The sequence below is a fragment of the Drosophila bipectinata genome, chromosome 3L (genome assembly GCF_030179905.1).
Source record: "Drosophila bipectinata strain 14024-0381.07 chromosome 3L, DbipHiC1v2, whole genome shotgun sequence".
Taxonomy (NCBI): Eukaryota; Metazoa; Arthropoda; class Insecta; order Diptera; family Drosophilidae; genus Drosophila; species Drosophila bipectinata.
In genome coordinates, this window is record NC_091738.1 from 1586165 (window position 1) to 1612480 (window position 26316).

Genomic DNA, 26316 nt, shown 5'->3' on the forward strand with positions numbered 1-26316 from the left:
TATTATTTAAAGGGTCTTACCAATTTGAACATTTTGAGGGATTTCTGTTTGTTGGTCTGTGTTGTGCTGCTGAAGCGAACAAAGTTGACTGATAATGGATGCGGGGTCTGACTGTCTTTTATATTCAGACTACGGATATTAAACAGAGTCACATCACACGGCGCAGCTGCAGAGCCAAATAAAAACGAGAGTGAGGTCTAATTAAAACATTTTACGAGACCCCAAGTGGAGTGAGTTGGTCAAAGCCTGCCCTCGCTTGGACAATAAAGCATGAGACTTGCAATTGGTAAACGAAACCCGAAACCCGAAGACCAAAGAGACCTGGAGACCGAAATCACGCACTGCATGACCCTGACTCACGCACTCAAAGTGCAAGTAATGCAATTGCCCCGGAGACCCTAATGGAAGTCGAGAGACTCTAATGCCCCATACGACTCTCAACCACAGCTCTTGGACCAGTCAAGTCAAGTCGAGCCGTCCACCGACGCTAATTGCTTATTGATCGCCGACCAGAATCTGATACAGCTTTAATTTTGGATGGGATTGTGACGCGTTTTCTGTCGCGGAAGGTCACAGCCAGGTGGTGGCTGGAGTATAAAAGATTACTGCAGCCCGGCAGTCGGCAACAGTTCTCGCTAGAAACTCAATCCGAACACTTTCGATTCCCTCAGTCAATACAGACCAAACCCATTTACACAAAATGTTCAAGTTGGTGGTATTGTCTGCTCTCCTCGCCGTAGCTGCTGCCCGTCCCGGTCACCTGCTGGAGTCCCCGGTGGTCTATGCCGCCCCGGCTGCCACGACCATCGTCCAGGAGCCGGTCCTCGCCAAGGTGGGTGCTGTGGTGAAGAGCGTGCCCACTGCCGTTAGCCACCAGAGCCAGTCGGTGGTCCACAGCTCCGCCCATATTGTGGAGGATGTGGTGGCCCCCGTCATCAAGTCCACCCCGGTGGTGAGCTACGCCGCCGCTGTTCCGGCCCCCGTCGTCCACACCGCCTACGCCGCCCCTGCCCCCGTGGTGCACACCTCCTATGCCGCTGCTGCTCCCGTCCTGGCCAGTTCTTACGCCGCTGTGGCTCCTGTTGCCCATGTGGCCGCTTCCTCCCCGCTGACCTACACTGCCACCGGTGTGTGGTAGAGCCACCTCCGATCCTGCACCCAACTCTTGACCCACCAGGAGACCAGCACGCTTAGCTGGACGGTTTTGTGATACGAATTTTTTAAATAAATGTTTTGACTTCAAAAATCAATGGCTTTTATTCCTTTTTTTGCTTTTAATCTCTCAAGGATTTTATATTAAGTTTTGTATTAAATATAATTCTGAATTTAATATTAGAATTTAATTATTAAATTGTTTTGAATATCCTTGCAATGACATGTCCTGTGTGATGTGAATTTTAAATTCATTACCAGAACTAGAGCTGACCGGGTTCGTTGCCCTGCGGCACGTACGGGTTTCCTGTTGCCCCTCCGCCAGGTGGAAAGTAAACACCTGACACATGCCGCACACACGCCTGGCATGTGGCTGAGAATTAGTTGGTGACAACATTGGCCTCCTGCAGGCTTGTCAAGGCCTGTCATTCTCGGCCAGTGAACCGAGTCCTGTTTTTGTCCTGCCAACTGCTACAAAAGCCAATTTCTCTAATGGATTACCTCAGGGCAGTAACTTTTAAATTGAATCAGAGAGAGTATTAGAATATAATATAAAGAATTTTATTTAAACATAACACTTTTGAGTAATGAATTCGTGACTGAATGATTTGTACAATGAACCATGATGGTTTAATGATTTCGTATATAAATTCGTTTACTATTCCTAGCACTTCTATCTATACAGCAAGCCATTAATTTAATCTTAAGATCTACAAGTTGCTTCACAAGATCTACTGACCCTTAAGTTCCTTTGTGGTATAGCTTGAAAGATATGGGACATGGAGGTCAGCCCTTTCTACTAGGTCGGCAACGGGTCTCAGAACTGTACCCACTACCAACTTAAATTTATCGGAGAAGTATGAGATGTCTACTTCCCGTTTATCAAGATCATGGTTTTCGGGTTCGAGGCCTTTGACTGTGTGCAGATACAGGATAACCCAAAATAGCAGAAACTGTAAAGGAATTGAGTCATTTTCTTGGGAATGAGAATTTTTCAATTATCCTTACCGCTTTCCAAACTAGCTCCATTTGTGTGCTTGGCTTCTGGGACTTCGTAGCAATGATTAAGGTCTAAGCCAAGTTAGCCGCTTTTATAGTAAGTTTATTCCGTTCCCGGTATATATAATTACTGGAATCACAGGTGCATCGTTAATTGTTTCATATGCAATTTAAGCCGCCATCTGTTTCTTGGGAAAAATGAGCTTCTGCTTTCTGGTTTTTCGTTTTATTTGAGCTTTTATTTTGAATTGCCATTTGATACGGGTAAGAGCGTTTGTATTACTTTTAGAAGTACTATCACTTATTTGTTTAAAGTTTATATAAGCAGATACATGAATAAAATATTTATGTATTTTGCCAACAATATATTACAGAGAAACCGCATTCTTAGTGATTTAGACTGCCTAAATAACGTAGGCAAAACGTGTTTAGGAAATGAATCATAAGGAGTTTCCAGAAGATATAAAACTCTTTTCATATGGAAGTTGAAGATTAGAATCCAATCAATACATGTATATGGAAACCAAAGAATTATAGAAATTCTCTTATATCTGCTTAGAATACTTTCCGAAAAAGTAAACTCCTCATAAATAAGAAACAAAAATTGCAGATATGTATACTGTATGATATGCAATTCAAATATTTATTATGCTGCATAAAATATTTATAATATTGTCTATTTTATTTTAAGGACTATTTTATCAAATATCGGGAATGCCGGTCTTTAGGACGGGAGTCAGAATAGTGGAAGACCGATTTCCTTTATCGGTAGAGTTTGTTTCTCGATCATCGTCGTAAGCGCTTAAGAAAACGTAGTTGGAAAACTTATTGGCATATTTGGGATTAGAGGTAGTTTCGGTCTGAGTTTTATCTTCTGAATCGGTAGATTCCCTTAAATATAATGAGGTTTGAGCCTTATTGGGCATGGTGGTGTTTGGCTTTTCGGCATCATTTGTCTTTTTTCGGGACACTTTCACAGGAGTAGCCGGGATGCCCATATCGGTGGTGGTTTTTAAAGAGTCCTTCATGGTTCCTTGGTAAGAGCCTAAGATGGGTAGCAGCTTCATAACGAGCGGCTTGGCAGTGGAACTGTCCTCCGAATCGTTTAATTGTTTCAAAGCCCCGCCGAAAGTTTTCATAAAAACCTTGCGTTCCTGTTTGAAGCCGGGTTCATAATCGGGTTCATCGTCATCTGGAGAATCATAGGTAGGAAGCTGTGTCGCATCGGTTGATTTGTTTGTGGGATTTCCAGAGGAGCCATATAAATAGAAGAAGTTTGAATACATAATTGCAGTGAAGTTGCCATTCCGCTTGGCAACTTCAAAGGTGTCCTGAAGAAAGCTACCGACGCTGCAGATGACACACAACGAACTAATGAATATTATCTGAGAAAGATTACCATTTAATATTTTTTAATTAAAAATAGAAATAAATTTTTCCCCACCTTGAAGACAATGTGCATTTTTGATTGTATATTCCTCGCAATTATGTGACTTGCATTTAGATGAACGCTTCTTTTATAGAAAGTGGTTATTTTGGTAAGCAAGACTGTGGCAACAAATCTGTTTCTGAGTCATTAAGAACCATTAAACCTGACAACCAGAGACAGTAAAAGTTTCCCGGAATGAAAGTATGTTTCTGTCGCCAGCTCTCGGCCTTGACTTCAGTCGGAAGTTGGCTCGAACGGTCTGGCAATTAGAATTAACCATTGTAGACCCTTCGATCTCCCATGAATTCGAGCAACGTGCGACTAATGAGCTTCGAAACGAAACCAAGAGTGTCTCTGGGCAACAAGTGCGAGGCCGAAAAATAAGTGAAGTAATGACTCGAAATTGGCCGCGAATAATAATCTGGTTTATGGCCAAGAGCCGGAGACAGCCAACAGAATCCGTTCAGGCACGTTCGACTTATTGTATCTCTTTTTGTATCCGCCTCAATGGACGCCTCCACGCCTCGGTGTGCGTGAGTATCTGTGTGCCCGAGTGTCTGTGTGGGTGTGGGTGACACCGCGAAAGTGAAGTTCAAGTATAAAAGGCGTTGACAGTCCCCCAACTGAACACATTCGAAGTCCGTCTCTTGTCGCAGTCGAAGAAGCCCAACCCAAACCCAAACCAAAATGTTCAAGCTGGTAAGGACACTGGTTGCTGACTGGAAACACAAACTGGATTATTAACTTACATCCTTTCCCGGCAGTTCGTTTTCACCGCTCTGCTGGCCGTTGCTGCCGCCAAGCCCGGTCACCTGGCCGCCGCTCCCCTGGTCTACAGCGCCCCCGCTACCACCTACGTCCAGGAGGCTGGCCTCGCCAAGGTCGGTGCCGTGGTGAAGAGCGTGCCCACCGCCGTTTCCCACCAGAGCGTCACCCAGGTGCACAGCACCCCCGTCGTGGAGGAAGTGGTGGCTCCCGTGGTGAAGACCACAGCCGTCCACACCGCAGCTCCCGTGGTGGCCGCCGCTCCCGTCGTCGCCGCTGCCCCTCTCGTCAAGAGCGTGGCCCCCGTCGCCTACTCTGCTCCTGTGGCCTACTCCGCTCCTTTGACCTACTCCGCCCCCCTGACCTACTCAGCCCCCCTGTCTTACTCCGCCCCTCTGACCTACGCCGCTCCCGCTCCCCTGCTGCACAACGCTCCCCTCACCTACGCCGCCAGTGCCTGGTAAAAAATTAGCAAAAACGACAAAAAGTGAGAACGAAAGATTTTGATCTGTGCCTTGTTGATTTGTGTGAGAAAAAATCAAACAAATAAAACTAAATGTGAATGTTAAAACTAAATGTTTGTTTCAAAAGAGAGAGGGGGTTTCCGGAGGTGTTCAAATAAAACGGTTTTCTAACAGCCATTTTATGACGTCAACTTGCAAGAGTTGAGTTTACGGATTAAAGTTATTTTTAAAGATCTTGTCTTTAAAAGTTCTGCCAATTATGTTTTTTTCAAAGTGAGCAGTAAAAGTTTTATTTTTCCACTTGTAAAACCATTTGTAAAATAGTTCTCTTTATTAATAATAAACATCATAAGTTTAACATTTAACAAAAATTACTTTGATCAAGTTTTCTTACCGTTCTTTATGGTTGATCGTAACAAACATCATGATATTTTGTCTCAGGCTTGATCATTTAAGGTACTCCGCTTGAGAATCGGGTGAGAATTGGGGAAGATATGGCTATCACTGTGGGCCCTATAGGGAAAACCCCATTTTCAAGGGATCACCTCACGAGAAATGGAAAAAAATCTAAAAAATATTTTGAATCAGGATTTTGATGCAGAATTGTGTAGAATCGATCCACAAATCATTTAAGGTACTCCGCTTGAGAATCGAGTAAGAATTGGGGAAGATATGGCTATCACTGTGGGCCCTATAGGGAAAAACCCCATTTTTAAGGGATCACCTCACGAGAAATGGAAAAAAATCTAAAAAATATTTTGAATCAGGATTTTGATGCAGAATTGTGTAGAATCGATCCACAAATCATTTAAGGTACTCCGCTTGAGAATCGAGTGAGAATTGGGGAAGATACGGCTATCACTGTGGGCCCTATAGGGAAAAACCCCATTTTCAAGGGATCACCTCACGAAAAATGGAAAAAAATCTAAAAAATATTTTGTCTCAGGATTTTGATACAGAATTGTGGAGAATCGATCCACAAATCATTTAAGGTACTCCGCTTGAGAATCGGGTGAGAATTGGGGAAGATATGGCTATCACTGTGGGCCCTATAGGGAAAAACCCCATTTTCAAGGGATCACCTCACGAAAAATGGAAAAAAATCTAAAAAATATTTTGAATCAGGATTTTGATGCAGAATTGTGGAGAATCGATCCACAAATCGTTTAAGGTACTTCGCTTGAGAATCGGGTGAGAATTGGGGAAGATACGGCTATCACTGTGGGCCCTATAGGGAAAAACCCCATTTTTAAAGGACCACCTCACGAAAAATGGAAAAAAATCTAAAAAATATTTTGTCTCAGGATTTTGATACAGAATTGTGGAGAATCGATCCACAAATCATTTAAGGTACTCCGCTTGAGAATCGGGTGAGAATTGGGGAAGATATGGCTATCACTGTGGGCCCTATAGGGAAAAACCCCATTTTCAAGGGATCACCTCACGAAAAATGGAAAAAAATCTAAAAAATATTTTGAATCAGGATTTTGATGCAGAATTGTGGAGAATCGATCCACAAATCGTTTAAGGTACTTCGCTTGAGAATCGGGTGAGAATTGGGGAAGATATGGCTATCACTGTGGGCCCTATAGGGAAAAACCCCATTTTCAAGGGATCCCATCACGAAAAATGGAAAAAAATCTAAAAAATATTTTGTCTCAGGATTTTGATGCAGAATTGTGGAGAATCGATCCACAAATCATTTAAGGTACTCCGCTTGAGAATCGGATCAGAATTGGGAAAGATATGGCTATCACTGTGGGCCCTATAGGGAAAAACCCCATTTTCAAGGGATCACCTCACGAAAAATGGAAAAAAATCTAAAAAATATTTTGAATCAGGATTTTGATGCAGAATTGTGGAGAATCGATCCACAAATCGTTTAAGGTACTTCGCTTGAGAATCGGGTGAGAATTGGGGAAGATACGGCTATCACTGTGGGCCCTATAGGGAAAAACCCCATTTTTAAAGGACCACCTCACGAAAAATGGAAAAAAATCTAAAAAATATTTTGTCTCAGGATTTTGATACAGAATTGTGGAGAATCGATCCACAAATCATTTAAGGTACTCCGCTTGAGAATCGGGTGAGAATTGGGGAAGATATGGCTATCACTGTGGGCCCTATAGGGAAAAACCCCATTTTCAAGGGATCACCTCACGAAAAATGGAAAAAAATCTAAAAAATATTTTGTCTCAGGATTTTGATGCAGAATTGTTTTTTGATCGATTGTGGAGAATCGATCCACAAATCATTTAAGGTACTCCGCTTGAGAATCGGGTGAGAATTGGGGAAGATATGGCTATCACTGTGGGCCCTATAGGGAAAAACCCCATTTTCAAGGGATCACCTCACGAAAAATGGAAAAAAATCTAAAAAATATTTTGAATCAGGATTTTGATGCAGAATTGTGGAGAATCGATCCACAAATCGTTTAAGGTACTTCGCTTGAGAATGGGGTGAGAATTGGGGAAGATATGGCTATCACTGTGGGCCCTATAGGGAAAAACCCCATTTTCAAGGGATCCCATCACAAAAAATGGAAAAAAATCTAAAAAATATTTTGTCTCAGGATTTTGATGCAGAATTGTGGAGAATCGATCCACAAATCATTTAAGGTACTCCGCTTGAGAATCGGATCAGAATTGGGAAAGATATGGCTATCACTGTGGGCCCTATAGGGAAAAACCCCATTTTCAAGGAATCACCTCACGAAAAATGGAAAAAAATCTAAAAAATATTTTGAATCAGGATTTTGATGCAGAATTGTTTTTCGATCGATTGTGGAGAATCGATCCACAAATCATTTAAGGTACTCCGCTTGAGAATCGGGTGAGAATTGGGGAAGATATGGCTATCACTGTGGGCCCTATAGGGAAAAACCCCATTTTCAAGGGATCACCTCACGAAAAATGGAAAAAAATCTAAAAAATATTTTGAATCAGGATTTTGATGCAGAATTGTGGAGAATCGATCCACAAATCGTTTAAGGTACTTCGCTTGAGAATGGGGTGAGAATTGGGGAAGATATGGCTATCACTGTGGGCCCTATAGGGAAAAACCCCATTTTCAAGGGATCCCATCACAAAAAATGGAAAAAAATCTAAAAAATATTTTGTCTCAGGATTTTGATGCAGAATTGTTTTTCGATCGATTGTGGAGAATCGATCCACAAATCATTTAAGGTACTCCGCTTGAGAATCGGGTGAGAATTGGGGAAGATATGGCTATCACTGTGGGCCCTATAGGGAAAAACCCCATTTTCAAGGGATCACCTCACGAAAAATGGAAAAAAATCTAAAAAATATTTTGAATCAGGATTTTGATGCAGAATTGTGGAGAATCGATCCACAAATCGTTTAAGGTACTTCGCTTGAGAATGGGGTGAGAATTGGGGAAGATATGGCTATCACTGTGGGCCCTATAGGGAAAAACCCCATTTTCAAGGGATCCCATCACAAAAAATGGAAAAAAATCTAAAAAATATTTTGTCTCAGGATTTTGATGCAGAATTGTGGAGAATCGATCCACAAATCATTTAAGGTACTCCGCTTGAGAATCGGATCAGAATTGGGAAAGATATGGCTATCACTGTGGGCCCTATAGGGAAAAACCCCATTTTCAAGGAATCACCTCACGAAAAATGGAAAAAAATCTAAAAAATATTTTGAATCAGGATTTTGATGCAGAATTGTGGAGAATCGATCCACAAATCGTTTAAGGTACTTCGCTTGAGAATCGGATGAGAATTGGGGAAGATATGGCTATCACTGTGGGCCCTATAGGGAAAAACCCCATTTTCAAGGGATCCCATCACGAAAAATGGACAAAAAATCTAAAAAATATTTTGTCTCAGGATTTTGATGCGGAGTGGTGGAGAATCGATCCAGAAATCGTTTAAGGTACTCCGCTTGAGAATCGGGTGAGAATTGGGGAAGATATGGCTATCACTGTGGGCCCTATAGGGAAAAACCCCATTTTCAAGGGACCCCCTCACGAAAAATGGAAAAAAATCTACAAAATATTTTGTCTCATGATTTGGATGGAGAGTGGTGGGGAATCAATCTAGAAATCGTTTAAGAATCGAAGAGAATCGCTCCGAGAATCGAATCAGTATTGGGGATTTAGATATAGATAGCCTGTAGCTGTAGATATCCTGTAGCTGCCATAAAATTAATTGTCGGAAAAGACTCTACTTTTTATTTTGGGTCCGACCTTATGATTTGTATTTGTTGAAATTTTGTTTCGAAAAACAATATATTTATTTTACAAATTCCACATGAATTACTATTTCCTTAGAACTCCCCCTACTTGACGTAAATTCCGGGATAGCTGGCTCCGCCCCAGATGCCCGGCTCGTACCATCCGGCACTGCCGGCAGAGTATCCCAGAGGGGCGTAAGAAATGCTGGGCGCGTAGGCGGCCTTCAGGAGAGGCGTGTGGTCTACAATGGGACGCCAGTAGGGCCGCTTCTCGTGTACCACCGTGGAGCTCTGGTGGGAAACGGCGGCGGGCAGGGCAAGGTGCTCGTATCCAACAACGCTAGGAGCATATTCCACGGTCTCATAGCTGGGCAGGTAGCTGGGACGAGCCTGGATCAGGGCTGCAGATAATCCGAGCAAGACAATCACCTGAAGGACAAGGATGAATAACATTAATACCAAAAATATTATAGACCTTCAGTGAGCTTACAATTTTGAACATCTTCGTGGGCTGGTGAGCTGATGAACTATGTTTGGTGGTTGAAGAAGTCACTCGCGTTTTATACTTGCCACAAGGTAGAGGAATTAGCTTCTTTACGTTAGAATTGGCACAAACAATCGAGCCATCATCTAACTAATTTTTTTTGGCCCCTTAGTTTTTGCGTTTTTCCTCGACTTTGTCTGAATATTTCCCAGACCAGATGGCTCATTAGTGACCCATTTGGGCGTAACTGAGCGAGCAGTTTGGACCAAGGCGAGGCTGAGAGCCAAGCTAACAAGCCAACCAGTCAAGCAGCTAAAACACCCACTAGTATGCGTCCAGTCCCCATTTTGGGCTGGCCTGGAGTTCCTGGTTAAAGCGACACAACTTTTCGGGCATTAGCATAAAAGTGTCTCAGCTTTTCCTGGCTATTTTTGGCCAAATCGAGGCACCAGATGTGATACGATTTTAATTAACCCTACGCGGCGAGACTCCCAGCCCATTTGATGCGACCTTGGCTCTAATTTAATTAAGAAGAAAAACACGAAAAAAATAATAAAATCACAATGAGCTTGTTCAGAAGCCAGAGATATAACACGACGCTGACAGGCCCCGTAACGATTTAATCATTGGCCAGGTTGTTTTTATTGTTGTTACAGAATGCCATTGTTGCCGGCTTTGCTCCACTTTTGGCCAACAGTTGCAGCCCGAAGGTGTAAATCAACTGAATGTTTAGCAGTCGGTCTTTGTCTTTGATTGGAACTTATAGCCGGCCTGTAATATTTCTAACTCCAGAAAGTAGCAACCACAAAGCAAATAAATAAATAAATAAATACCTAAACAATACAAAAAAAAGTTTGTTTTTTTAAACAAGTCTTTTGTTTGAAATTCACGAAGCTTTTAAAATTAAGACTAAAGGAGTAACATACTTTCAGGCTTTAGTGCAAACAGGCTTTAAGAGGGAGCTTTTGAGCCATGATATAAGCTTTGGCTTTTGGCTTAACCCTTGTTGGCCCAGTCATTCTATTAATTAAAAACAAATAAGACCAAAAATCGAACTGAGTAACCTTCAATTACACTTTACCAAAAAGGGCGCCAAATATTTTAATCAGTCTATTAAAGGCTTAAATGGCTCAGAGGCTTAATGGCTTAGAGTCTTAATTCTTTAAGGAAATGAATGTCTTTAAGAAGAACTAAGATACTTCTACAACAAAGTACCACAAACAGTCTCCAGCTCGCTGAAATATTGACAAATGGACAAGCATTTTGAATAGTTTGGCTAATAGAAGTTGACTGGGCCCACTGGGACTGGCTCGGATTCAGTCTATCTGTGAGATTGTCAACTTAACATGCAACTTAATTAGCTGCAGGCTGCAGTAAGCCAAGTCTGGTCTGGTCTGTGATGTTTGTGGCAAGACTTATCTGAATGTTATCGGTGTTAGTTGGGTTTTTGGCCCGGCCAGCAACAGCATTGAAAATCGCTCATACGCCGTGTAATTAGCTCTGTAATAACCACATCCGCCTCCCGGGCCTAAACGTTTGGGAAATGCCTCGTTTGGCCAGTTCTTGCACCGTCATCGGCTCTGGTTTTTGTGGGGCGTGTGATCTGCATTGTCTTATTAATTTTAATGGCTGAATTATACAAAACTCGACGCACCGGCCGGTTGCAGCTTGCCTTGCTTGCCACACCACCCATTGCCAGTACCCCGTCGACTTCCTCAATTGCGCACAATTTCAAGTCGGCATCGAGCTGTTGTTCTCAAATCAAATCGAATTTCTTGTAGGTATTTCGTTATACATTTTTTTCTTGTACATGAATTTAATGTTTAGCTGTGGCTATCATTAAGTCTAATTGACTTTTTATAGTTATCGGTGTTCTCAGCTTATTCCAGCCTTTGTTTTGTGAGAAATCCAAATGCGGAGCCGAACTGGCTGCCTAGGGATGGCATCGGAACCAACATATTCATATTCATTTGAATATTTTAATAAAGGTATATGGAAAACCTAATCTACCTGCGGTTATATCAGAAGTCTAGTAATTTCAGACCCTTTCCATAACGCCTCACTAATCGCCATTGTATCTTGTCCCACCTCTGGCAGAGACACTGCCCCCTCACAGGTGTGTGCAATCATGCTTGGATCTCGCCCCGTAATTTGATTTCAGCACAAGTTCAGGGTGAGTAACCACACAAGTCACCGAATTGCTCTAGAACAATCTCGGATCCGAGAACAATCAGAAGTAGCAAAAGTGAAAGTCAAATTAGATGCATTAGAATCTAGTGGAATTTCAAAACAAAGGGGCAGGGTTGGGAGGCGGGAGCACCCACTCGAAAATTGTAGTACTATAAATTCAATTAAAAGTCACTAATCGAGAACAAATAATTTGGACAGCCCCTCGCATAAATCTTGCGGTTCGGTGGCCAAAAATAATTTGCATGCACTTTGGCGACACACCAGCATTATTTACGAGCGCCTAGCATGGGCGTTAGTGGTTTTTTGCCAATTGTTTTTGGCCAATTTGAACTCCTAGCTAACTACTTAATTATGAAGCTCCACTCCACATCGAGTATTTGCATTGACAACACTCTGCAGTGAAGCTGTCAAATGATCTGTGACCAAAATAGTTTAAGCATTCAAGAGATTGATCAAGAAGTATGGAGCTGTGGAAACTAAAACGTGCCAACAGCCATTTGCGCAATGTCCCCGCACAAAAAGAACTTCAAAGCGAAATGAAACCAACTTTGCAAATGATAATTGTTGGCCCAACCTCGAGCTAAACTGAAGGTAAAGCAGCTCCGGCCAAGTACAGTAGCTGCCGAGGAGGGCTGGCAAAAACTAGGGGGTATAATCCACCTCAGCTTTAATTCCATTAATGAAAACATAGCTCTCCATCGGCGAGTATTTTTCTAGAGCTTTTCTCAGCGTTGTCTGGGAAAACAAATCGCTGATTGCTACCCTAGGAATTCAGTCACGGCATGATATTTGAGACTCATTAAAAAATATGGCTAATTTAGTTTGGCTTTTAGAAGAGAATGGTAGAGGTAGAGCTTTAATATATTGTGTAGATATTTGTATAATGTATCCTATAGGGTATCTCACATTAATAACTAAAGATACAGGCTTACATATTTTGCAGCCATTGTTACAGTTTCTTGCCAGGCAGTTGTCAACACCGCGGCTGTGGCTGTTGTTTCTCTTATAATTAATCATTTATAAACAAATAATAATTGTAGCCAGACTCGCAGCTTACATGGCAGAGTTTAATGTTTGCACGACATTGTGACAAAGGCTGAAGTAAGCACGACCTTGACCGAGTGGCGGACACCATGTGGTATACTTAATACTTAATTGGCCACACTAGAGTCACAGATGGTAGTCACCTCAAAAATACGCTATGCAAATTGCCAGCCACCCAACCGACAATTATGTAAAACTATAACAAATTAAATAATAACTTTTTGCGTTGGCAAGGTAGTCAGTCCGTCACCAAAATTAAATGCAAACAAAATTCCAGACTTGGGAAATTTCCTTCGCCAGAATTCGCCCAGAAAAATCACATAAATTACGAAAGAAAAGACATATAGTCGAGGGGAGTTGGTATGACTGGGAAAATTGACGGCTTTTAATTTCGACTTTTGAATGATTTGTTGGCAATCAAAGTTTTTTGGGCGTCGCTTGGGAAATGCTATGGAATCGAATGTGGATATTGGCCAATGCGATTGGGAGGCCATTAAAATGCAATTACAGGCCAACAGAGCTGACCACCAGGCCGCAAGACCACCAGACCTAGCCCAAAACCACACCACAGAGTGGGTGGTTATATTTGTGGATGTGGTTCGATCGATCGATATAGCCACGCAATTTGGCATCCTGTTTGGTGTCAATCAAGCCGCATTCGATTTAGATTTATGCGACAATTTGGCTGAGATTTGCATAACGCCTCTGGCCGAAAATCACGAGGTGTTGGCTTGGTGAAGGGTTCCATTTTGGCTCCGACTTGGTTTAGTCGGCACTAAGCCCCGTTGATATGCAGATATTCCGATCAGCAGCCAATCAGATGCCCAGGGTCAAAGCCAAAGAATTGTCGCCAGCAGTAATTGTTTATTGATTTATGAGTCATAAACCTTAGACTCTAAGCCGGTCTTTGTTTGCCCTGGGAGAACTCTACACTTTGTGATACAACACTCTGATACCAGAAACACCAAGGCCCAATGTCCAATATTTTGCAATTCTTTTCGCGCCTTCTGTTCTGAGAGATTTCGAGATATGATCGAATTAAGCACGGCTATTAGGAAATCTGGCAGGCCATTCCAAATGCGCTGAATATGATTTAGGTCTGTTTCCAATTGATTTTCCTCCTTCCACCCGGGTTACGCATTCGCCATGTGCGCGATAACAAATCAGTTTAAAATTAATGCATGCAAAATGCAGGCAGACTTGCAGCAGCTGCTATTTTCTTGGCTTAAAGAGTAAGGCCTAAACTGACCAATCTCCCCCGTTGGCCTGGCCAATCTCGACTCTGTGTTTGTCAGTTATTAAAGTGAGCAATTTTTCATGGACCGCTTGCGTTTATTTGGTGCGTGGAGAGGCAGCTCCGATTGATCATTTGCATGTGCAACAACATTTTCCACACCTACGGATCTCTCTATCGGTAATGAGCTGTCAGTCAGTCAATCGTCTGCTCAAGCTGATTGATAATCAAGTGCGTGTTGGCATTTAGAAAGGAATTAGACTTATAAATTGGATTAGAATCAAGCTAAAAGGATATGGAGCATATGGGGGAAGATTAAAGGGGCTTAAATAAAGAAATATATGATACATTAATAACATAACTATAATATAATTAACTGTTAATAAAAACTAAAAATTTAATTTTAAACCACTTAAATAGAGAACAATAATAATACGAAATATTTAATTTATTTTTAATAAATACTCAACTAATAAGTCACCTATTAAAGCCACAATTAAACTAATAATCTAATCCTAATTATTCCTTTTTTGAGTCATTAAAACTAACAACTAGTTAGCTGTAAAGATATACCCAAAAGTGCCAGAAACCGTTAGTAAACAATTGCTATTTCCACTCACAGAAATGGATATACTTCTATGAAAAATTTCCGCCAGAAAAACTGCAGGCCCGTGGAAATCAACAATAGCTGGCAAAAAACTAAAAAAAAAAACTACAAATTGAATTAAGCAGCCCCAGAGATTTTCCATGAAAAGCTGGCCAAGAGGGAAAAAACAACGCGTGACCGATCGGTGCGACACGAATGATCTCTTTTGCGATCCGGCGGTCGGCGAATTCACAAAGCTTGGCAGGGGCGTGCTCCTTCGCTCTCTCCCTCCAACTAGCCCTCTCTCGCTCGCTCTGTTGGCCAGGTTCGTCAGAATATTTCTCATGTTGCGGGTATAAATAACACGGCAACTTGAGACGTCTAAGCATAACACACTCAGCTCTTCAGTCAAGAAGTCAAAGCATTCCAAAAACCAGCAAAATGTTCAAACTGGTAAGCCGAAAAGGATTAAGGATACGCCTTGGATAGGATTAAAGTACATTTTAACCCCCAGATTGCCCTCATCTCTGCCCTCTGCGCCGTGGCCAATGCCGGAGTGATCGCCCCCTACAGCCATGGATACGGATTGGGCTACGGCGCCGCCCTAGCTCCGGCCTACGCTGCTCCTGCCGTGATCTCCCACGCCCCGATCATCAAGAGCTACGCCGCCCCCATCGCTGTGGCCCACCCCGTGGCCACCTCCTACGCCAACACCTACAAGGTGGCCACCAAGGCCATCCCTGTGGTGCACGCTGCTCCTCTGGTCCATGCCGCTCCCCTGGTGCACGCCGCCCCTGCCCTGCACACCACCTCCACCTACCACGGCTCGTACGGCGGATACGGCAGCTACGGCCTGGGCTACGCCGGCTACGGACACGGATACCTGCACTAAGGACCTGGCCAGCGCCATCTGACCAGCCCCAATGACGACCATGACCACCCAAACCCACATCCGATGGATAATTCGTACTTTGCTGCGGTCAAAGTGCGGAATTTGCATTTCGTAGTCAGAGGCAATCGCAAAGGCCACCTAGCCTTGAATTGTGTACAAATTTCAAAAGCTTCCCCCAGTAACATCCCGTAGACCCAAACTAGAGACAGAGACACCTAGAGACCTTAAGGATGCTCCGACCAGGAGCCGGCGAGTGCGAGAGATTGAAGGAGGATCAAGTTTCGTTGATTTTGTTATAGAGTGCAATGCACATGTGGCTTCGACACTTTCTGTAAATAAACGATAAATCTAAAAGGAACATATAAGTTTTTGATCATTTTTGGGGTGAATTAATTAAAATCTTAAAAAAAACACAACCATTACGGCATAAAACTGAAATCTTTAAAGATTTTTTCTATTTTTCAAATGGTTATATTAATCAAATAAAAAGCTCTGCAGCATCCATGGATGTATAACTTCATCCAAGTTGTCAGTTGTCGTTAAAAGATGGTTTTCAACAATGAAACCAGTTCAATTCACTTAAAATTTTTCTCATTTAAAGAACTCTTTTTAATTTTTATTGAAAAACATATAAAAAGATACACAGAAATAACAAATAACATTTTTTTTTATCAAGATAAATACAGAGGATTTGGAAAACCCATAGTCTTAATAATTTTAGCCCTGAATTTTGTAATTACATACTTTAGTTCAAATTGTTATCTAAAGATTTAAAACGAAAGGTTACTCAAAATTGACCAATTGCCACTTTTGTCCAATTATTACCTATTAAAGAAGCTACTGGCTTTGAAGGACGGAGTTACTTTTTACCAGAAATCTAACTACAAGTATAATTTATTTCCAAAAATCTGATAATTGGTTTAAAAAAAACTTGTTTACTGAACAAAGAATTCCATATATTCAGAACTATTTAATTTCTTAAATTAAGTTCCAATTATCGGGAATGTTTCACACCATTCGACCTATTTGCTTTTCGATCGCCGAACCATTAATTCACTTCACCACCCATTCCGCATTCAATTGCACTTCAAATTAATTTTCTTGAGCAACTCTAGCTGGACTCATATCGAATCCCGTCGAGTGTTTTGAAATTTCTGAAGGAAAAAACAAAATACCGAAAAAAATTGTTTTATTGCAGCGCCTGCCTCAGACTCACCGACTCCCCGCCCCTTGTCCACATGGCAATTATCATCGCGGACAGACGAAAGACTCAAGCGACAAACGCGTGCGCCCGTCAACAGGTTGACCGGCAAAATTAGCGCCAGGGGAGGGGTACTGCCAAGATTCGGAGAGAAAAGTGCGTCGAAATATCTATTTATTAATGCCTGGCCAAACGTCTCGACAAAATGCATTTTGCCCAGTTTCGCAAGTAAAAAATTAGAGCACATCAAAAACTGACCAAAAGTGAATTGAGTCACTTAATTACCTTTTTAGCCAGTCGGCTAGTTCTGGCTAAAACCACACACTCACATTCCCATAATTCATGCGAAAATTGAAAAGTCTTGTATTGATTTGAACGCCCGCAGCATCAAAGTGGAAATCAATTTAAAAATTGACTTACAGTGGGGTTGCTGAAATATATTATTTATAATTCATGGCGCCCTTAACAATAAGCCATTGTTGGTGGCTCTTCGACCTTGGCAACTACGAAGCTCAATTGTGTCCAAGACTAGTTTAATTTGTCTCGACCCGACTGCGAATAAATTATGTCCCGCGATCATAAACCATATCATAATTACACAGGTAAGTCTGGCAAGACGGCGTTACCGTTAGCTAGTCATGCGATAATTTGGCAACAACCTTCGCCAATTTGGCAGACAAAGGTGGGCAGAAGCCGAGGCGCTTCCTACATCTCCCAGGCCATTGAATATTCATTCCAGCCACGAGTGACGAGTGGCACTAAGTGGATGCATTTTGTGGCAGGTGCTCTCATGGCACACTTACAACAAAATGCACCTCCCAGCGCATTCCCACAGCCTCGCCAATTGAATCCACGCACACCTGTTGTTTCTCCCGCTCTTGAGTTTTAGCTCGAAAATCTCGGATTGGGTTTCTGGGTATTCTTCTTTGAGTTTTTCTGGCTAGCCATAGAGTATGCTAAGCTTAATTGAATTATCCATGCGGAAAATGAGTTGCTTTTGCGTTTGTCTCTGCTTTGAATTATTAACAAGCCGTTGCCCCGGTATCAGGGGCAAGGACCTTTGCTGGGATGCAGGACCATCATACTCTACTCGTGCCATCCCGGGGCACTGCAATTAAAACTAGCATTGAAATCCGATTCCCGGGCTGAGGAAACATGGGAGTCCGGGGCAGAGGTTGACACAACAAGATGGAAAATTAATTTCAGAGGTGAAACTAGTTCCTGGCCAAGCAGATCCTTTGCCGCAGGAGTTGCACGTACTGGGAAATGCACACGCCGGAGCCAGCAAGTGACCTTGTGAAGGGGCATTGACACCTCCGCTCTTGATTATTTAGTTATTGTTTGTGAAAGGGATTGGCACTCGATAATCTGATGCATCCAGAGCTTGGTTGTCCTTGTCGGGTTCGTTGACTGCCCACACTGCGTATGAGCAATGTGCCAGAGGAGGATTAAAAGTCTATAAATAGCAGATGATAGTTTCATTGATGTTTCAATTGAAAGTGCAATCAAGACGGGCATTCACAGGGCATCTCAACCAAGTTAGATGGATTGCTTTCTGAGTGGGTCAGGAAGGAGGATTTTAATCAGAAGTAGTACCAAGGATGCTGTCTTTCAAAGGACTTTAATTCACAAGCTTATTAATTGTATTGCATAAATTTTAGGCAATAACTTGTGTTTAATCAATCAACTGCCAAAATCAAATCAGCTGCGACTTCAAAGTCCTGAAACGAGCCTCCTTTTCCCAGAGTCAAGGGGCAGCCCCGTGTCACCCCAATAAAAAGTTAACTCGCATTTGTCGCTGGGAAACACGTGCAGCGATTTACGCGGCATTATGTTACAAGGATTGCTGCCTGAAGGAATCGAACTTCCCAAGCACCTGTTGCCAACGGCACAAGGGCGATGAAAATCGCTTAAGAGTTTGGGCGTGTGCTCCACTCGTGGAAATTCGCGAAACTCGCCTCCCACTCCAAGCAGCTCGTGGCTTTTCAGTTCACCGAAGGTGCACATATCGATTTTTGATTTTCCATAATTTCCCGGAGCAGTTAAACATCCTGCCAAGTATCCTTGCCTCGACTGCCCCTTCCAACAGCACTTTCATTGTTTTGTTGACAATTTCGATGAGCGCGTGTCGCGCATTTGGCAGCCAAAATTTAATTGGCCGCCCGTGCGGGAGCTTCGCCTGTTTATGACAGATTCGCCTTTTATGTGAGCCCGCTTTCGGGCTGCTCGGCTCCTCCGGAGAAACTGTTGCCTGCTTTTGGGCTTTAGGAGGCTAATTGAGGCTTCCAAGTGCCGGCCCGGCTTTGTTGGCGGTGGTAATAAATCGACTTTTAACTGGCGTGTGATATTTTGGCATTTATATTTCGGCAACGGCCATCAATCAGAGTCATAAGGCATGAAAAGGTGCCTGGAACGTGATCACTGGCTGGGTTTGTGTCTCTTTTAGCTGCAACTGGAGGCGGCGGTAAAAGTTAAGCCAAAGTTACAGCGGATTGGGACAAATGGATATGCTAATGGCCACTGAAGTTGGCTGGCTTATCGGGTCGGCTATCAAAAAGATATTGTATCTTGAACTAATCCTAACATTATAGTGAGTTATGTGTGGATTTTGTTGGAATTGTATTTTGAAGACTGGTCTTTTTATGACAGATGGGCTAGATTTGTAAAAACATAAGTGACTGTTTAAGTAAGAGTGCATATCTTCGACCTTCTATTATTTTTTTGAAGGATCTATATCTTACCTTTCTTAGTTGACCAAGACTTTGAATAACTGGCACCTTGAACCAAAAGTGTGTTGCTATTTAAAAGAAACCCATTAACAAATTACTTAATGTTGCAACCTAATTGACCCAGAAGGTGTGTGATCCGACTTCTCCTCACCCGGCTCCTGTATTTGATTGCAAAACTTGTCGCATGCATTTGCCGCACGATTCGCTTGTCGATTGCACGTCGTGCGCAGATCCCTTAATGGAGTTTTTACTCATCGCCTCTAGTTTCCTTTCCCCCTCCACCCACTGACAGCCCCCGAAATTAGCATAATGAGAGCCAGGTATATAAACCTGCAATGGCCAACGAAAATCGATTCATTTCGTGTGAAAGTGTCGAGCAGAAGTGACTTAATACGGAAATCGAAAGCGGAAGAAAGCACAATGTTCAAAATTGTAAGAGTAAAGATTGAAAAAGAGTGTTTTTAAAAATGTGCTTTAAAAAATTATTTATTTTCAAACAGAATATTGTTTTGTGTGCGGTGCTGAGTGTCGTTTCGCCTGCTTTTGGGAGTTTCTTTCATGGACCTCAGCAAGTTCAGGTTCCCGTGGGAGTTCCGGTTCCTGTGCCCGTTCCCGTGCCCTCGCCAGTGGCAGTTCCGACTCCTGTGGCCGTGCCCACACCCGTGGCTGTTCCCGCTCCCGTGGCTGTTCCTGTTTCGGATACCATAACCGTTCCCGCTGCCTTCAGTGCTCCTCCATCAGCAATAGCCTATGCCGCTCCAGTCCACCATGCTCCTCCGGCCATATTCAAGTATGCCACAGCCTATGCGGCGCCCCCACCCCCGCCAGTCATCAGGTACTCCCTGGGAGCGCCTGTAACGACCACAACCACCACTTACACTGGCTTCGCTGCACCACCAGTGCCCCATTTGGCGGCACCGCAACCACAGTTCATCAGTAACTTTGCCGCCCCACCTGCTGCCTTCCGGTTTTCAGCTTCGCCCTCCTATGGAAGATACAAGCTCCACTTTGGGGCACCTCCCCCTTCCCCAGCTGCTGTTTACGGACCACCCCCCGCCCCAGCGGCAGTCTACGGCCCGCCTCCCTCGCCCTACGGCGCTCAGGGCTGGTAACTAAAGACATCCCAGATGCGTGATGCTCAGAGGGCTCATTATGCATAACTATGAATGATAATTTCCTCAAATTAGCAATTAATTAAATCTAAATAATGTTGTTATGTTTTGTATTATCCGCGACTCGAAAATTTATGCGAAGAACGCGCAGCTTATCGATTTAATTATGCTTATACTGAAGCCCATAAATAATTCAGATGTTTTCATGGCTCCGAGCAATTTTCGGCATCGCCAATTTTGGTCAAAGGCGAGGCCTGACACTGAGAGAGAGCCCCGAGATATAGACATACAGTATCTGGCGACTCTAGTCTAGTCCAACGACTCCACCACCAACCCCTGACCAACTGACCTAACTCAATAAAGAGCCAAGAGAGCCGGCCAATTGGGTCAACAGTTTAAACGGTTTTCGAGATGAAAGATTGCTGACTTTTATACACTACAAAAGAAAATATATAGTTGCTGTATAATATTATATATATATACTGTTATGCTTTATACTATTAATAAATATACAGAGCTTTAATTCAAAGTAATAATACAATAGAACCTTGGAAAAATAATCTTGAAAATTTGCTTACAAATAGAAGTTTAAATAATAAACAATAAATAGGTGCTTATCTGCATCTTATATAGTTTTTAATATCGTATCTCAGCTTTTCTATTAACTATTTACCCATATTTTTATAAACCATGAAGGCATGTCTTATTTACATACAAATATTCGCTTTTTGGCACCCAACTTGCCACTTCCGTGTTAGTAAGGTGTCGGAAAAAGGCGTTAATAGTTGTTTGAATTGGCTTAAAAAATTATTAAATTAAACAAGCATTTGTTTGATTAAATTGTACTAAAATAGAACATACAAAATCTTTTCAAGATTCTTTTTAAAAAAATAAATAAGACATAATAATATTAAATTCGTACACCCACTAAAAATCCCTTTAACTTAGTTATAAAATGGGTTATAAGGTTTTCCTCAGTGTATTTGAAAATTAGATGCGCATAGATTTTGGCCAGTACCCCCACCGGCTGAGGTCAATCTGCGAAGAGAAGCCCCCCGCCCCAGGAGGGGAAATTGGATCCAACAATCGGGTCTTTAGCATGCAAATCTCGCGCCAATCCGCGTCAAAAGTCCTCACCTCAGCTTCGGTTTGGGGGCTAATGGCTTTTATGTTTGGGCCGCGCCGGTGGCTCCTGTCACATGACGTTCGACTCGATTTGTGTTTAATAAGCTCGAGCGCCATAGACATGCCTGAGAACAGGGGCGGGCTGGAAGGGGTGGACGGGCCTAAACCCTCCTAATATATAGCACTAAGCCGCTGCTAATTCGATATGTTGCATAGTTCGGATGCCAATAAAAATGACCAACATTGATTTATAAGCAAGGCAAGCCAAATATCAATATTATCAATAGACAAGACTGCACGGCAACCGCTCTGCTGAGCCAACTCACAAACAAACAAAGCAAATAAACAAAGGCAACAAAATGCCAAAAAGCTTCGACTTGGCCTGCACTCAAGCGTTGGCCTGAACATTCACAGCCGAAAAGAAGCATCAAAAGAGACAGACATACGGGGGCCGAGAGAGACGGGGCGATTTATTCAGAGAGAGAGAGGGCGACTGGTCGGATGGTCTGAGAACCGATCGCGCTCCTCGGATACGCATATAAAAAGCATCTTCAGCTGGCTTACAAATTTTAATCAGCTGCCAAAGCTGTGCCAGCGAACATCTTCGATAAAAAAACATATCCAGAGACGGTCTAAAATATTAATAAACAATTAAGAACAAGAACTCTATAAGAAATGGCAACGAAAGTGAGTGTGTTTACCGGCGAGTGTGTGTTGAGAACAAGAAAGTTTAAACTCTGGTTAACCCATTTCAGTTAACCTGTGCCTGGATTCTGCTGCTGCAGCTGGCCAGCTTCGGACTGGCTGATGTCTCGCACTTGGAATATTCTATTACCCCCAGCTCCCAGCTGGCCTACTACCACTACCCGGCTCCCAACAGGCAGGTCGTGCAGAGGCAGCCACAGCCCCAGCCCCAGCAGCGATACCAACAGGTGGTGGCCAAGGCTCCCCAGCAGTACACCCAAGTGGCCCGGCAGTTTTCTGAGCCTGCCCTGGAACAGGCCGCCTTCACCCAGGCTCTGACCAGCCAGGGCTATGTGTTCGGAGTACCCTCATCACAGCTCCAGGTGGCGCCGCCAGCTCCTCCTCAGCCAATACAGCAGGTGGCCAAGCCATCCGGACGTTCCATACCTGCCAGTGCCACTGCCGCTGCCGCATCCACCGTCTCTGCCAACTCCCTGGATGCCAACTCCCTGAATCTCAAGCTGCCAGTGCCCTTTGGTATTGCACCCCTAAATGTGGCACAGCTGCCCCTGCAAGCCGGCGCCCCCTACGCCAGCGTGCCGCACACCACAGGACTCACCTCCTACGGCACTCCGCAGATACAGAGGCGCTGAAGGCTGTAGCTTCCATCAGCCATTAGAATAATAATAATATTAGAGACAAAGCCATCCCGACTGATCACCAAACAGCGATGACTGACTTCTCCTCGTAGTGAATACATATTGTTAATAAAACTTGCCATCTAAGCTTAGTTTGCTCGAGAGTGTGTGTCTGGTTTTATTGGCCATTTTTCGTCTCATTGCCATCGATGGAGAGACTGCATTTGCATAATGGTTTGAAGGTCTCCGGCGCCGGCGAAGAGTTACACCTTTCACTCTCCTCGCCACCACCTTAATAGCTGGGCATTTACATACAAAAATCGGGCCAAGAGATCACTTCATAATGGGCCTTAAACTTGGCATTGGACAGCTCTGGGCTGTATACACAAATCAGCCAAGTCGGGGTCTATCGACTCTTATTTATGAAAGCCAATTAAAGTCAAGTGTCATTGATCAGATCTGGGATCTGGGAACGGAACTGGGAATCTGGATCTCTCTAGATAGGTGTATATTTTGCGGTTTGAGGGGATAGAACCTGCTTTCCCGCGCAAACAAAAACAGGAATCTAAATATTTTGTGCATAAATTAAAGTTTCGAAAATCCATTAAAAGAAACGGTACTGACGGCAGCAAACAATTCTTCAGGGTATGGAGCTTCTGAAGAGGCTCTAAATCCAATCAGAAAGGTTAACTAGGAAGTGAGTGGTTCGCACTCTGGTCCACTCCGAGCCGCTGAAGATCTGAGAAGGTGACGGCTATGATGGACTGAGTTGTCGAGAAGATGTGTGATGAGGTATTTCCGCGCTTAACTCACCGGAAAATCGACGCGTCATCGGTCGAGAATTTCAATCCAGAAATTAACAAGAGGTCATCGCTGAAAGGTGGACTGTACCACCTGTGGATATGGATACCGAGATTGAATCAATTCCATGGCGAGTGGCAGCAATGCGGATGCGGAATACTGTTACATGCGTGGGGCAACTCGATCTCTCGCCTCTCGACTCGTCATCGCAACGGCCTTGGAATCGTCATCGGATCAGATCGGTTTCCAGAAGCTAAAGTGCTAAAGCCAACATGGAGATGCTCTGGCCATGACAAAGGTCTTTAATTAAAACAAATGACAATTTGTTGTTTTGGGAAAACTGATTTATGGTTTCGGGTTCTGGTGATGGAATTTGTTTTCCAAAAAAAGTATTAACTAATATTAGAGTCTATTATTAAGTGCTCTGGATTCTAAAACCGAATCTAGTTTACGACTAATCAGGGGACATTAATCATAAATCAATATTAGAGGCTAATTATATTTTGGCACACATTTGCTAAGTAGACTGTGTTTTGATTTCAGCAAATAAACAAACAAGTTATCTTTTAAAATAATTCATAAATGATTGATGAAGAAGCTAAGCCACTTAGGCCAAGGATATAAACCCCTCTTCATAAGGATGTAAGCTGACTAATCCTTTTTGCAAACCCCTTTAACTTGGGGAAATACCTCTCATCGCAAAGAGCACAACAATGAAAATCGCAACCTACGAGTTCGCCGTTTTTGCAGTCATCTGATGATGACCAGGCCAGCAAAAAGCACGTGACCGAAAGCAGAGATGGCTCATTAAGTCCGCAAGCCGGTTTTTGGCTTCTTGAACGTTGTGCCCCTCGTCTGTACCCACTCACACTGATAGGCCCCTTTTGGAGTAACTCTGAGGCGGCAACTTCGTCACATCCTGTGGCCAGATGGCGTCAAGGTCACCGCAACACGCCAGAAACCACACCAACCTCCAGTCGGCAAGGATGAGAGGGAAATTTACGACAGAGTTTTATTGGCAACCCGGCGAGCCATTAAAAAGTGAACTAATGAGACATTTAGCGGCCAAGTGTTGGGGCCCGGAGGGGCGAGTGTCTTTAATAGCCAATTTGGCTTAGATTGCGTCCAATTCAATGCAAGACATCGCAGCATTGATGGCCCAAACAGACTGCAAATTATGTTTAGCCGGCCAGGCCAAGTGGCCACCAACGCAGGCCCACAATTGCATACAAAGTGGATCATCACACTGGGAGAAACAATTAAAAAACAATAATGATAGGTTTCGTGGTTGAATGGTAGTTTCTCTCAGTGCATTTAAATAAGCGTCGTCGTCTTGGACAACTTCCGACAATACCGAAAATTATATTGGGCAATTGAAGGCGGAGCACGTCTGCGACGAGGGGCGATCATGTATGCTGCCTGGCACTCGGCCAGGTGGGCCACCTGAAGAAGCGACCAAAAGCGGCTTCAGACAGAATGTCCCCGAAAAGAGCACGGATATGGGCACGAGCTATATAAGCTACTGACTTGGCTGGAAATAAACATTATCGCTCAAGAGCTTTAGACAAAACCAACCAACCAAGCAAAATGTACAAGTTTGTAAGTTTCCGTTCAAGAGGATAACTGCCCCACACCAAGGATGCTATAATGTTTAAATTCCTCTGTTTCCAGCTGGTCATTGCCGCCCTCATCGCCTGCTCGGCCGCCAAGCCAGGAGTGGTAGCCCCCCTCGCTGCCCCTCTGGCTGCCCCGCTCGCCTACGCCAACGCTCCTTTGTACGCCGCTGGTGGCAGCAGCCAGGTAGATGTCCGCAACAACTACGACGGCACTCTGTCCTCCTACACCACCGCCCCCTTTGAGTTCACCGCTCCCTACTCCAGCCGCTACGTCTCCGGAATCCCCGCTGCTCCCGCCGTAGTGGCCAAGTACACCGCTCCTCTGGCTGCCCCAGTTGCTGCTCCTCTGGCTGCTCCAGTTGCTGCTCCTCTGGCCGCTGCTCCCTACACCGCTGCCTACTCCGCTCCTCTGGCCGCCGCTGCCTACTCCGCCCCTCTGGCCGCTGCTGCATACTCCGCCCCTCTCGCCGCCGCCGCTTACTCCGCCTACCCATATGCCTCCCCCTACGCCTCCCCCTACCTGGCCACCCCTTACGCCGCTCCCCTTGCTGCCGCTGCTCCAGCACCAGTGGTTGTCTAAGGAAGCATCCACCCATCTTCCCAACAACATAGACAAATCTTAAAAAACTGAATAAATAATTATCGAATTTTAAAAAACATAAAAAGAGTTCAGAATCATTTAAAGAACAGCAAGCCAAAGATATTGCAGCACTCTTTTATGCCATATAGAAAAAAAAAACCCCATTTTCAAGGGATCCCATCATGAATAATGGACAAAAAATCTTAAAAATATTTTGTCTCAGTATTTTCATGCAGAATGGTGGAGAATCAATCCAGAAATCGTTTAAGGTACTCCGCTTGGGAATCGGATAAGAATTGGGAAAGATATAGCCATCACTGTGGCCCCCTATAGGGGAAAATCGCATTTTCAAGGGACCCCTCATGAAAAATGGACAAAAAATCGAAAAA

At 43.6% G+C, this 26316-nt stretch overlaps 7 protein-coding genes and 1 long non-coding RNA gene across 8 annotated transcripts in view; 4 read left to right on the forward strand and 4 right to left on the reverse strand.

Moving 5' to 3' along the window:
- Positions 1-26316, reverse strand: part of LOC108126218 (pupal cuticle protein C1B) — a 76523-nt gene that overhangs the window by 561 nt on the left and 49646 nt on the right. The window contains exon 2 of the mRNA XM_017242683.3: positions 21-166. Coding sequence (XP_017098172.2) covers positions 21-166 — 146 coding nt within the window. The remainder of the gene's footprint in view (positions 1-20; positions 167-26316) is intronic.
- Positions 615-1246, forward strand: LOC138926268 (larval/pupal cuticle protein H1C). Its single transcript, XM_070279881.1, has one exon. The coding sequence runs from the start codon at positions 701-703 to the stop codon at positions 1136-1138; it is 438 nt and encodes a 145-aa protein (XP_070135982.1). The 5' UTR covers positions 615-700; the 3' UTR covers positions 1139-1246.
- Positions 1692-2293, reverse strand: LOC138926285 (uncharacterized). Its single transcript, XR_011442755.1, has 2 exons — positions 2161-2293; positions 1692-2105 (listed from the first exon to the last, which is right to left on the reverse strand). It is a non-coding gene; the product is annotated as an uncharacterized lncRNA (long non-coding RNA).
- Positions 2790-3634, reverse strand: LOC138926297 (uncharacterized). The gene is made up of 2 exons (XM_070279972.1): positions 3596-3634; positions 2790-3536 (listed from the first exon to the last, which is right to left on the reverse strand). The coding sequence occupies exons 1-2, from the start codon at positions 3611-3613 to the stop codon at positions 2853-2855; spliced, it is 702 nt and encodes a 233-aa protein (XP_070136073.1). The 5' UTR covers positions 3614-3634; the 3' UTR covers positions 2790-2852.
- Positions 4187-4871, forward strand: LOC108126132 (cuticle protein 38). The gene is made up of 2 exons (XM_017242569.3): positions 4187-4279; positions 4345-4871. Exons 1-2 carry the CDS (start codon positions 4268-4270, stop codon positions 4807-4809), a joined length of 477 nt encoding a protein of 158 aa, XP_017098058.3. The 5' UTR covers positions 4187-4267; the 3' UTR covers positions 4810-4871.
- LOC108126232 (uncharacterized) lies at positions 9097-9631 on the reverse strand. The gene is made up of 2 exons (XM_017242696.3): positions 9502-9631; positions 9097-9440 (listed from the first exon to the last, which is right to left on the reverse strand). The coding sequence occupies exons 1-2, from the start codon at positions 9511-9513 to the stop codon at positions 9117-9119; spliced, it is 336 nt and encodes a 111-aa protein (XP_017098185.2). The 5' UTR covers positions 9514-9631; the 3' UTR covers positions 9097-9116.
- On the forward strand, positions 14939-15806 carry LOC108126209 (cuticle protein 10.6). The gene is made up of 2 exons (XM_017242674.3): positions 14939-15002; positions 15064-15806. The coding sequence occupies exons 1-2, from the start codon at positions 14991-14993 to the stop codon at positions 15439-15441; spliced, it is 390 nt and encodes a 129-aa protein (XP_017098163.1). The 5' UTR covers positions 14939-14990; the 3' UTR covers positions 15442-15806.
- LOC108126454 (calphotin) lies at positions 19731-26012 on the forward strand. Its single transcript, XM_017243067.3, has 5 exons — positions 19731-19803; positions 19872-20479; positions 22450-22829; positions 25251-25330; positions 25403-26012. The coding sequence occupies exons 1-5, from the start codon at positions 19792-19794 to the stop codon at positions 25925-25927; spliced, it is 1605 nt and encodes a 534-aa protein (XP_017098556.2). The 5' UTR covers positions 19731-19791; the 3' UTR covers positions 25928-26012.

Bases quoted from the DNA above. Each gene is read 5' to 3' on its own strand.
- LOC138926268 (XM_070279881.1), top strand. From the start codon at position 701: ATGTTCAAGTTGGTGGTATTGTCTGCTCTCCTCGCCGTAGCTGCTGCC.
- LOC108126454 (XM_017243067.3), top strand. The intron at 22,830-25,250 runs GTATTGCACCCC...GAGCTATATAAG, and splicing joins CAAGCTGCCAGTGCCCTTTG to CTACTGACTTGGCTGGAAAT. The intron at 25,331-25,402 runs GTAAGTTTCCGT...CTCTGTTTCCAG, and splicing joins CAAGCAAAATGTACAAGTTT to CTGGTCATTGCCGCCCTCAT.